General features: G+C 55.5%; 1 protein-coding gene across 1 annotated transcript in view; it reads left to right on the top strand.

Annotated features, from left to right (window-relative positions):
* Positions 1–5,467: 5,467 nt before the first annotated feature.
* PLXND1 (plexin D1) overlaps positions 5,468–12,487 on the top strand; it is a 65,123-nt gene continuing 58,103 nt past the window's right edge. Inside the window, exon 1 of the mRNA XM_052678634.1 lies at positions 5,468–6,883. Within this exon, the coding sequence (XP_052534594.1) occupies positions 5,576–6,883 (1,308 nt within the window). The 5' untranslated portion in view covers positions 5,468–5,575. The remainder of the gene's footprint in view (positions 6,884–12,487) is intronic.

Raw genomic sequence — 12,487 nt, 5'->3', positions numbered from 1 at the left:
GTGACATGGTACGTTCCTTAAAGTACTGCGAGATTTTAATCAGAATGCCTGGGTTTGTACTGAGGTGTGCAAAGCAAATGACATCTGTTCGGTTAAACACTTTTCCAGTCCTTTCATTTAAAAGCACACAATGAGCATCAACGCTGAATCCTGAGCAAGGCCTGCAAACATGGGGGAGAACAGCACGGAGGCTACTGAGATAAGTCAGATTTCTTTGAATTAACAAAAGGGAGTGCAGACTGCAATAATGAATTTACGGCCTGACTGCTAAACTGTGGGAAAGAGGGGATGGATTTAAACCACTATTAAGTTTAAGCTGCATTTTAGTGCAGCTGGCCCTTCAGCAGCACAGAGTTAGACATGCAGTCTGTCAAATCCCACTGACATATTTTGGCAATAAATATTTCCTCTAATTGAAAGCAATTGTTGTGCTGTAAGCCTTCCTCCCTTCCGTTTTGTTTTCGTTAACGGGCAGCGGTGGCCCTGCCTGAGCACGTATTGAGCAACAGCTCGCTGCAAAGTTAGCACATTGCGAGCAGCGCGGCACGATCCTCTGCCTTCAGAAGGAAAAGCTTCCTGCGGGCGCTGGCAGGGGCTGCTGGGGAGAGCGGGCAGGGCCGGCACGGCCGCAGGTCTCGCTGCGTGGTCGGTGCAGGACTTCCCATCCCGGCCTCGCGTACAAACGGGGCCCGATCTCCGCTTTGTTTGGAGCAGCCAGCCCAGCCCTCACCGCGAATCCCACGCGGGGACGCTCTGCTTTATGTTGCGCTCTCTTCCTCTGCTGAGGGCAAAGCGCAGCGACCCACGCTGGAACTCGGTCAGAAGCGGCAGGGCTGGGCTGGCCGTCCGGCACTGCCGCGGCTCCAGGCGGGGCTCCCGACACCGGGGCTGCTGAACTCAGCTCGACACCGAGCATTCCGAGCCGAGCGGTGCCCGCGTCCCCGGGCTGGATCCGACGGCAACGGCCCGCAATGACGAGAGGCGGGCAGGGGGTGAGACTGAGGACGGAGGGGCGTCACCGTGGGCGTCGCCACCGCCAGCCACGGCGGAAGCTCTCGCGGGGCGCAGCTGGAGGTGCGTTGGGGCCATGGCCTTATCTCCAGGCCAAGTGCGAACTGCGGGCGGTGAGCGCAGTTCTGAGCCTTCAGAGGAACGACAAAAGGCGAGCAGCACATCACAGGTGGACCTGCAGGAGGGAGGAGCCTGAGACTTCTGCATCCTGACGGACAGCCGCACCTGTACAACCGAAACTCCGTTCCGCTCACAGTGCGAGTGGCAATTTCCAGCACAGGACGCGGAAAATAGACTCTTTTATTGCCTTTGACAAACCTCTTTGTCTTGAGGATCCCGTCATTATGTGTCATTATGTGTGTATGAACTTTCACCAGCGCCGAATCCATCACTCGCCCGGGAAGGATCTCCTCGTGCTCCAGGCTTTGTGCACAGCTCTCTCTGGAGGCAAATCCCTCATGAAGCGCGCCAGCCGCCGTGCTGCCGACAAGGTTATGGCTGCGTGACGTACTCAGCTCTATATTACTCTGGGAAAGGTTCATTTTTGAAAACAAAGAAGGTTGAGGAAAAAAGCATGATTCTGCTCAGGAGGCACAGCACATCCCATAAATCCTTCCTGCCTTCACTCGGGCTGGCGGCCTGGGGCAGAATGGCAGCAGAGCACACGAGTGCCATTCCCGCTGTAGCCATCTGCAGAGGAGCGTTGGCCCTCACCACTGCTTGTGCTGAAAGGATGTTTGGGAAAGGACGGTGCCTTATTCTTTCTGCTGAGCACCTATCAGAATTCCCATGTGCTAAATCAGTAGTAATGACAGCCTAAACTCCATGAGCTGCAATACAGTGCCTGCAATAGATCAGTAGTAACAAAACAGGAGTTCAGTCCATACTCATCCAAAAATACACTGAGCATTACCAGCCAGTTTGTTTCCACACTGCAGTTTCTGAGTGCCCGAGGTGTGTCTGAGCACTCTGCTGCTGTATCCTCAGTGCCAGTCACTAACATCAGGCTGGCAAGGCGGGCAGGGATGGTGAGCACCAGGTAAGTGCAATGATTAGGGCTGTTCGAGAACAGGCAGTGAGTTCTATGTTTAAGCGAATCTCTGATCCCCTTCGGTTCCCTTGGCACATGGTACTGGGTCAGCCCTGCCTTGCCCACAGTGCCCAGCCTCACCTTGGCTCCTCCTGCAGCCTTTGAGGTGAGAGCAGTTCACGTGCTGTGCCCTAATGCAGCTATCCAACGGTGGTTTCCCATTGTTATGCATTTAAATAGCAGTGTAGCAGAAATGCTAAGTCGCTGCCTGAAGCAGTGATGCAGCACCTGGTGGAAGGCAGGGCCAGCCCAGGGAGCTCAGGTGCATGCAATGTACCTGAGTGATGGAAGAAACAGAGCCGGATCCACCCTTTCCCAGATCTCTTTGAGGGCTGGCAGTGGAGGTGGGTCTCTGGAGGTCCCTGTGTATCTGAGGCCTTCTAAAGGTAAGCAAATCTTCTTCCTATGGTTTTCTATGGTTGCTGTATTTAGGTTCGTCCTCATTTGCTGCAGACTGGGACTGAGATTGGGTGACTCTGCTATTTCTGCTGTACTTTCCATCACATTCTAGCATTACAGCATAATGCAAAGCAAGTGACTAAAAGGGACTCAAAACAAATGTCTGCTGAATATTGGTGAATCTTCTCCTGCTTGCCATCACTTTGAAAATGAACCACTGCCCCATTCAGAGGCACAGCAGGAGAGAGCTCAGCAGAACTGAGCACTGCTTGGCCCAGAGCAGTGCACATCTTGACCACAGCAGTCCCCATGTGCCCGTCTTGGGCTCAGCTCAGCTCTCAGCTGCTGCATCTGACCCTGCTCACCGTGTACAGATCCACGGGCAGTTTTCCTGGAGGAAATCCCCACCACATATACAGGTATTTATGCTCCCTGTGTTAAAGCGCTCAGATCCCGTCAGCACTGAGTCAATAGAACCTGAGTAATTGCATGTGTACCTCGTGTTTCCCCTAAAGGGAAACTGTTCTCGTGTAAATATATTTATTAATAATTAAAGCGTTTTTGAGTTCTGACGCACGCGGCCCCTCTTACCCGCAGAGACAGCTGAAAGCCCTTATCTTTGGACCTGTGTAGGGGTGGCAGGGGAGGGGATTTGGGGGCTGATGGTCCATAGGCAGCAGAGGTTCAATTGTGACCCTTTTTTTTTTTTTTCCTTCCTGAACCAAAACAAACAAACAAACAAACAAAAAAACCCAGTGAGAAGTGTGTATGAGAGATTGAAGCCCTTTACTGCTCCATTAGGAATATTGCCCTGAAATACTCTAACAGCCCAGATAACAGGGTGGAAAATCATTTCTGGAAAATATTCCTTTCAAAGCATCTTACCAGAGGATTGTTTCCTCAGCAAAGAAATCTTTGTCAAGCAATCCTTCAATACCACAAATATTTGGGCTTTAATTCTACCAGCGTAGACAACAGCTCAGCAGCGGAAATGGGAACCGGGGCTCCCAGGGGATTTCTCTCTGGCAAAGGCAGGGCTGTATACCTTGGGCAAGTCACACATTTCTCTGTGCTCTTTGACCTACATATATATATATACATACATATTAAAGTGACTGTAATCTGGAACATAGTTTGATGTGCTTTAAAAGGCTGATTTCTCATGGAAGATGCTCTGCTATCAGGATAAGCAGCCATAAGGAATCCTAAAATAGGCAGATTAAGGGTTTGGGATCATGGAGGTTTATTTCTATGTAATTAAAGACACAATCACATTTAAATATTGTTAACTTGTAGTTTTAAAGAGACCAAACAACTGGGAGCCCCACATTCACAATTAGCTAATAACTCTACTAATTAATGACACGATCAGCAGAGACAATGAGTTAGATAAGGTGAAAGCACAGCATTTTATTCAGTGCACATTTTTGGTGGACGTGGCGTGGCTGAGGCAGCTATGTATTAATGAGTGCTCTGATGAGGGTGAGGAGGACAGGAAGGGGGTGAGGGAAATTGGCAGGTGTAGAAATGAGATTAGACAACAACAGAGGATTTTCGTCTCCAGAACAGAAGTAGCGCAGAATCCCCATCAGCTCTGCTAGTGTTTTGTATAAATGGAAATAAGCACCATGAGGGTGGGCAGGATGGAGAGAGCTCCTCGCCAAACGGAGCCTCGGCTTGCCAGCCCTACGTTGAACGCTGTCGGCTGTTCGTGGGCGGCGAAGCGCCCCTGCTGCAGGGTTACCTGTGCCGTAGCGGCGGTACAACTGCCGCCGTACGGCGAAAGCAAAACCACAGCCTTCCCCTCGGCGTTCCTTTGCTCAGCTCTCCGCGGGCGCTGAGATCGGACGAAGATTCGTACCCGCAGCTATTACTGCTCTCAGAGCTCACGTCAGGGTACGGCAGCGCCCGCCTCTGCCCCCCGCAGCCGTTTGTGCCGACCGAGGGGCCGCGGTTCCTCCGTGCGGTGCCCCGCTCGTTTCCCGCCTACAAGGAGACGAGCACCCCGGCTTGCCCTCTGCCGCTGCCCCCAGCCCTCCCGCCCCAGCGGCTCTCTGCAGAGCCCACCCTGCTCCGAGCTTTTCCTCCAGGGGCAGAACGGCGGAGGTGCAGCTTTCTACCTTCTGCCGCCCAGGCAGAGCTTTCCCACGGCGATAAGGGAGGGTGGGTCAGAGGCTGCGCTATCTCGGAGCCGTTTCCCCCGCTGCGGGTTTTCAGTGGGTGGAATTTGGGAATATTAAAGCTTCTTTCTCCCTTTCTCTTCCCACAGTTAAAAAAGAGCCCGATGGAGGGCAGAGGAGATGCACGGTCCTGTTCTCAACTCCCGTGTTTGGCAACACGCGGGCCAAGCTTTCTCCGGGGGTGGGGCGGCGCGCCCCGCAGCGGTTGCCTGCTCCCGGCAGGACCGGACCGAACCGAACCGAACCGGACAGCCGCGGCTTGCCGGGGCCCCACTTCTCCCCAGAGCTTCCCTGCCCCCAAGCAGCCCGGATGGGACGGGACCGACAGCCCCCAGCCCTGCGGCCGCGCTGCGGAAAGGCGCGGAGCCCCGGCCGTTCTCGGTTCCGTTTGCCCGCTTCGTGCGCCGCCCACCCCGGGCTCGGGCACCGCGACCGCCGGGGGGAGGATGGGCACATCCCCCTCCCGTCCGACGCGCGGCTGGGAAAAAGAGGCTGCTCCCATCGCCCCTGCAAAGCCCTCCGCCCATCGTGCGCGAAAATGGAAAAGGTGGGGAGGGCGGAGAAGAGCCGCTCCGAGGCCGAGGGTCACCGCGTTTGCGCCCCTGCCCGGTGCGGGAACGACCGGCGGCGCGGGGAAAACATCCGCAACTTAATCACGTTCACATGACGAACCCCAAATAAGAAAGACGCGAGGAACGCCAAGAAGGGCGGAGACGGGGGCGGGCTGAGGGAGGGAGGTGCGGCCGTGAGCGCGCCCCGCCGCGCAGCGCCGCGCACCACCGTGGCCGCCACTTCCCGCGGGCGTCGCTCGGCGGCGGGCGTGCTGCCCCCGCAGGAAGCGGCCCGGCCCCTCCCGCCGCTCGCCGCGGGCTCATGCAGTGTGCGGCGCGGCGGGATGGGCGCGGGGACGGGGATGGATCCGGCGGCGAACGCTGAGCCGCAGCCCCTCGCGCTGCTCCCGCTTCTGCCGCCGCTGCCGCTGCTGCTGCTGCTGCTGCTACTGCCCGGCCGCGTCGCCGGCCTGGAGGTGCAGCGCAAGTTCCTCTCTCCCACCCCCACCAACAACTTCGCGCTGGACGGCCCCGGCTCCCGCGTCTACCTGGCGGCGGTCAACCGCCTCTTCCAGCTGTCGGGGGGCGAGCTGGCGCTACAGGCGGAGGCGGCGGTGGGGCCGGTGCTGGATAGCCCGCTGTGCCACGCGCCGCAGCTGCCGCAGGCCTCCTGCGAGCACCCGAAGGTGCTCACCAACAACTACAACAAGATCCTGCAGCCCGATCCCGAGCAGGGCGTGCTCGTCGTCTGCGGCTCTATCTACCAGGGCCTCTGCCAGCTCCGCAGCATGGCCAACATCTCGGCCGTGGCCGTGCGCTTCCCGCCGGGCGGCAGCGACCCGCTGGCCGTGTTCCCCAGCATGCTGAACGTGGCCGCCAACCATCCCAACGCCTCCACCGTGGGACTGCTGCTGCGCCGGGGCGGCGGCGGCGGGGAGGGTGCGCGCCTGCTGGTGGCCGCCACTTACACGGGCTTCGGCAGCCCCTTCTTTCCACGCAATAGCAGTCTGGAGGACCACCGCTTCGAGAACACGCCGGAGATCGCCATCCGCGCCCTCAACGCGCGCGGCGACCTGGCCAAGCTCTTCACCTTCGACATCAACCCCTCCGACGACAACATCTTCAAGATCAAGCAGGGCGACAAGGCTCGCCACAAGCTCAGCTTCGTCCGCGCCTTCCTGCAGCGTGCCCGCCGCCCCTACGCCTACCTGGCACTCAACAGCGAGGCCAACGCGGTCGACAAGGAGAGCCCCTCGCACAGCCTGTTGGCCCGCATCTGCCTGGGCGACGCGGCAGAGGCCACGCTCAACGGCAGCGGCGAGCCCAAGAAGCTGACCGAGTCCTACATCCAGCTGGGGCTGCGCTGCGGCGGCGCCGCCGACGCCTTCACCCGCCTCGTGTCGGTGTTCCCGGCGCGGGCGGCCTGGGGGGGCCCCGCCGAGGAGGAGCTGCTCTTCGGCGTCTTCGAGCGCGCCGGAGCGGGCGGCGGGCGGCCACACTCCGCGCTCTGCGTCTTTCGCTTCGCCGAGATCGAGGAGACGATCCGCGCCGCGCGCAACTCCTGCTTCGTGAGCCCGGGCGCGGGCATGGTGACGGTGCTGGACAGCGTGGTGCAGGGCACCGGGCCCGCCTGCGAGAAGAGGAACATCCAGGTGGGGCTGCGCGGGCACCTGCTGGCACCGGGCGGGCTGCGGGACGGGTTAGGACGGGCGGGGCTGCGGGACGCTGCTTTGCTCTGTGCTGTTCTGCGCTGTTGTTCGGCCGCCTGCAACTCGGGGGGGCGGCGGCACCACCAGTCCTGTCGGCCCCGCCGTTGCTGGGCGCCCGTAGCCGGCGGCTGCGTCCGAGCCGGCCGGGCTCCTTCCTCCAGTAGCCGAGTTTGCGCTCAAGAGGAGAGTGTGTGCGAGGCGCGGCTCTGACCGCTGCGCCGGGGGAGGGTTTGATTCCCACGGTCCTCGTCCCCAGCGGACGGACCCGCGGTGACTCACGGCTCTGCGCGCTCCCGGCGCTGCGCGGCTGGGGATGCGGATCGCGGAGCGCCGCCAGCAGCAGCCGCTCCTTTCCCACGGGACGGCCCTGCGCGGGGCGGTGCGCGCACCCACGGCCGTGCTTCGTTTGGGGCAAAAGTTTGCTGTTGTCGTGATTTGTTACCGAGTGAAAGAAAATGTTAAGGAAAGGACGTCTGTTTTCCTTTTCACTAAGAACGTATAATGCTTTGAGGGTTAGGGGGGGGGAAGAGAGGAAAAAAGAGCTGTATTAATACTACATTTTTCCCGCCCTCTGGGAAGGATGTATAACTCAGCTCCATAAAGATCGTAAAAACATCTGTTTGATTTCAAAAGCAAGATCGAGTGTTTGGGCTGAGGCTTCCCTGAGCAATGCCGGTGGCAAGGAGAAAGGTTTCCCATGGTAACCAGAGTGTTTAGTGTGGCATCTCTGTGCTGTGTTAAAATATGTAGTCTTAATGCACTGGTTCGTGGACCGGCCCTGGCAAAGTTGGATAGTTTTTCCCTGGTGGCAAACTGCCTGACAGCCAGGGAATCTGGTAGCTGTCCTGTCTTCGGAGTTTGTACTGCTAAAACTCAATCTCCAAGTCCTGGCATGGTCATGGCTCTCCAAGAAGCCAGGAGCAGTCAGGAATCCCATTCACTGAGCAGGAGGCACTTGTGGCTCCCGCTGGCTGAAGCTCAGTGTCTGCAGCCTGAGCTCAGCACCACAGCAGGCTGTGACGGCTTTAGCAGAAGGGCTGAGAGGAGGTGGGAACTCTGCGGAGGTAGTGGCTCGGTTTTAAGTGAACCTCAGTGGCAGAGACAGCCAGTTCCCCAATGGTTCCTCTGTGCTCCTGCACTTTTGTTTAATAAGGAAAATAACTCCAATGTATGAACATCTATCGTACCAGATGAGGTATTTAAACAGCTCATTCCTGAGAGATTCAGCAATGAAATGAGGATTCTCCTTCTCTGGAACTGTCCCATGCTGCTGCCCTGAGGTGTGCTCCTGTCTGCATCCCACCAAGTGCTTTATGGGCTGAGGATGACCTGGAGGATGGAGGCAGTGTGTTGGTGAGCTCTGTTCTGGGAGGGTTGACAGTCAGGTGTGTGCGGGCTGGATGTGCTGGAAAGTGCTGAGCCTCCAGACCTGTAGAAGCCAGCAGACGTCTGCTGTGTGCAGCTCTGCAGGATGGTGAGGCTGCAAGGAAACTTGTTTACACGGAGACAGCAGCAGGGCTGGTGGGCAGGGAAAGTGGGCTCTGGTCCTCACCAGCACTGGTACGGCACTGCTGTCCCCAAGCAGTCATGTCACCAGGTATCCAAGTCTCCTGATTTGAGGAACACTCCTGTATTTGTTACTCTTACTCAGAGCCTAGCTCACATAGAATGGAAGATTACATTTGTAAAGCTACTTTGAGAGCCTTTGAAGTCGAGTATGGCAGGGTGTAAATGAAGCATACTATTAATATTCGTTCTTTCTAATTTGCCTAATATTTCTATGCTTTCTACTTATTTGAAATGTATTCCTCTAAAAGCACTGACCAAGCCTTCTAGAAGCCTTCCTACTGGGCACAAGGACAGCCTTTCACTTGCTTTGCCTTTTTTTTTTCTTCTACCTTTTCCTTACTCATTCGAACTGCCAGAAATTTAACAAGCTGCTTACATTTTCAAGGCCTAGAGTGGCGGTGTCAAGAGTTGTAGCATTGTGTTTATTTCGTGGTGCAAAAATGTAACATCAGTCTCCACCTTGAAAACAAGGAGATACTCTGATACACTTTGTGTTCCAGCGTGGGAACGCAGCAGGGAAATGTTCTGAAGCACACTGGTTTGGTGGTGCAGAGGCACATCCCATTGTGAGCGCTGATTTCCCACCCATGACTGGGTCCCCAACTTTTCCTTTGCACATTGATAGGTGCTGCACCATTATCAGAACTGTGGTTTGCTAGCTCTTCCTGCAGTCTGGGTGGTTGGGTTTTAAGCTCTTTCTGGGAAAAATAAATAAATAAATAACAATTGAATGATGGCCTGATTAATTCTGAATAGGCATTGGTCTGAAGTAGCTGGTTGGTACAAACAGGAGCATGGCTGTTAGGCGTAATGCTGTGTGAAAGGAAAATCATTGCCCCCCTGTGTGCAGTTCTGTCTAATTGAATGCTCCTCTCCTGCAGCACCTGCCTGCTGCAGCCGGGGCTGTTGGGCGCTGCGGTGGCACAGCAGGGCTCTGTCCTGGGCGGCTCTCAGGGAGCACCACCAGAAGGTCAGTGAGAGGTGAATGGCAGCAGCAGCTCCATGGAAGGAGAGTGCCTCAGGGAACGGTCTGGCTTCGTTGTGCTCCCACTGTGCCCTGAGTGAGCGGCTGAGCTCTGAGATTGCTTTCCCACAACAGAAACAGCTTTCTGTGATGAAGTTTGTATCAAATAGTGGGCTGCTCTCTTACACGTGGCTGCAGGGACCCCTGTGTGAAGGCGTGCCTGCTGCAAGGCTGGGAGCCTGGGTTAGACCGCCTGAGCCCTGGAAGGGAGGAGGAATGCAGATGCCCATCAGTGCCTGTCCACATCCCTCCAGCAGCCATTGACTGTGCCTCATGGGTTAGGCCTGGCCTGTTGCACCCCCACATGTCCCTGAGCCCCCTGAGAGGCAGTGAGAGGAGGCAGAGTGATGCTCCTTGGGGTTAGATGTGCTACCCGGGGATCTGCATCTCTCCTGGGAAATGTTTTGGACTCTGCAACTCCAAAAAGGCTGAAAATGCTGTTTGTTTTCTGTGCTGAAGAACTCGAGCATGGCAGCATAGGATAACAACATGTTTCTGCTCTAATCCTCAAGTTTCTGGCTCTGTGGCTTTGTGTCAGATCCTGCATGCTCACAGAGCAGTGTTCTGTGGTGCGCTGATGAGATGCCACCAGTGAGCTTTGCTGTGAGGGGTTATTAAATAAAACCAGCTCCTTGGCAGGCTGTACAAACCCGGTGCCTGCGTGTTCGGGCAGAGGAGAGTGGTCTGAAGCCAGTACAGTAATGTTCCCCCCAAGAAAGCTCAGATCCACATGGGAATATGACAAAGCATCCACTGCATCCAAATGCTGTGATGCTTCTGTGGGACTGGGTTTTATAGGAGCTGAGCCACTTTGAAGTGCTGGTTTATACTAATTTAGAAATTCCAAACATGGAAATAAATGTGATCTAACCTTCCACTTACTCACAGAAATCTGGAGAGTTAGCCATAGAGAGGAAACTGGAAATTTGCACTTAATTTTTGCGTTAGGAATAAGGAGGAGCTCCAGCAGCACAATGGGTCACAGAAGGTTGCTGCACGTGGCGGTGCTGCGATCGCCTGCATGGAGCGCAGTGTCACACAGCACTGCAGAGCAATGCTGTGATCTGTCTGCAGCTGATGTCCCATAAGCAGTCAGCCTCCACCCATCCCCATTTCCATCCCAGCCTCCCTGGCCTGGGCAGCAGCAGCTGAAGGGACTTCTGTGCACCTGTGGAGGTTTGGGCCGGGGCAAAACCTTACATAGATTTGTGCAGCTATGGATGCTAGGATGTCAGACCTGGGCTGGGGAGATGAGTGGGGCTGAGGGTAGGCATGAGTGAGGCACTTGTGGGTGTGGATGGCACTATGAAAACACCTCGCCCCACCTCCTCACTCCTGGTGGGCATCTATTTAGACCTGTAGGCAGCAGCTCTGTGACTTTCCAGTCTGCCAGCCTCTGCCAGCAAGTCACTGGAAAGGTAGTAAGGCTGAGCCCCCAGCTGTGGTAATTTATTGCAAACATAGGGCAGGCTGGAACCTGTGGTGTTTGGAAGAAATCAATTAGAAGCACCTGAGTGCTGCCTCACACTACCTACAGCAGGGCAGCTTGGCCCCATGGGCTCACCCTTGCAGCCACCCAGCAGCAGGGCTGTGTGTGCATGGCTGGCCCTTGGCATGCGCTCACAGCGCGATGTGAAGGGTGGCATTAAAGCTCCCAACTGCTGTCTGCAGGACAGGGTGCGATGGGGGGTGACCTGGCCCAAGCACTTCCTGGAGGGCTTTGCTTTTATTTTTATTGCTGGTAAAGCAAATGTTGCAGCCCTTGTTTTCCTTTCAAATGGGAATGTAGCATCTTGCAGTAAGTGGGGAAGGTGGTAGACTGACAGCAGCGATCTCCTACTTTGGAGAGAGTGGCAGAACTTATTTCTGAGTGGAAGAGTCCCTCTGGATCACACACCTGGGCAGCAGCTCTGCTGGATGCTGTGTGCCAAGGGTGCCTGCATAGAACCAAGCTGGGAAGAGCCCATGCAAGTGTGCTGTGCTGATATGACCAGCCAGTACCAAAGCTGTGGTGGTTGTGCCTCATGGCCTGCTGAACATCAGCAGGACTTGTCCACATGGGGAGCACATGGAGGCTCCTGGATGAAAAACCCCTCCAGCCCTCAGGTTTTCATCCCATTTTTGCTGGCCTTTGCCAGCATGTAACGGGCTGAGAGCTGCTGGATATCCCAGCAACAGCAAGCTGCTGAAACACAGAGTGTGCAAGAAAACAGCTGTGTGCAGAGCTATCACTTTAGGATGGATCTGAGAAAAGTTTAGAGCACGGTGAGAGAGAGCACTCAGTAAGGAAAAGGAGATGTGGAGGGTGAGGGCCTTTTAATACAGAATAAAATAGCTACCAGTGATGTTGAACCCATCGTCCTTTGGTATTTCTCACAGACCAGGGTTGGGCTGGAAGCAGTGCAGAGGCACCAATGCTATGTGCTGCTGCATGGGGTCTTGGCGTTGCAGTGGAGCTGCAGAGCACTGGAGCGAGGGCTGAGGAAAGGCTTCATACCTCCTAGGGAGGTTGGCACAAGCTGCCAGTCCCTGGCATTTCCGAGCTGTAATGCGATGTGCTGAGGTTTGGTACCACATGAACTGCAAAATGCAGTAGATCTTCCCAAGTAGTTTTGGAAGGGTCAGTTCATACAGATGTTGAAAACAGAAGGAAAGAAATGTAGAACTGTAGAGGAAGAGAAACTCTTCTGTGCTTTGATCAAAAAGAGATGTGCACAATTGCTGAATCCAACAGGACAAATTTTGAAACCCTTCTAACTGAAAATAATCTTGCCATAAAATAGGCCTTGCAAAGAAGATGGGGATATGAAATCCTGGCAGGCAAAAAACATTGTGCTTTCAGAGAGATGCCTGGAGAAGACTTATGGGTTACACCAATGCTGTCTCTGCAGCTGTGAGAGATGTGTGTTCAGACCTTAATCCCTTCTCACTTTCTGCAACGATCCATGCAACTT

Source organism: Tympanuchus pallidicinctus, unplaced genomic scaffold, assembly GCF_026119805.1.
Source record: "Tympanuchus pallidicinctus isolate F22 unplaced genomic scaffold, pur_lepc_1.0 scaffold17, whole genome shotgun sequence".
Classification (NCBI taxonomy): Eukaryota; Metazoa; Chordata; class Aves; order Galliformes; family Phasianidae; genus Tympanuchus; species Tympanuchus pallidicinctus.
Note: the sequence above shows the minus strand (reverse complement) of the source record. Positions and strands in the feature narration are given on the sequence as shown.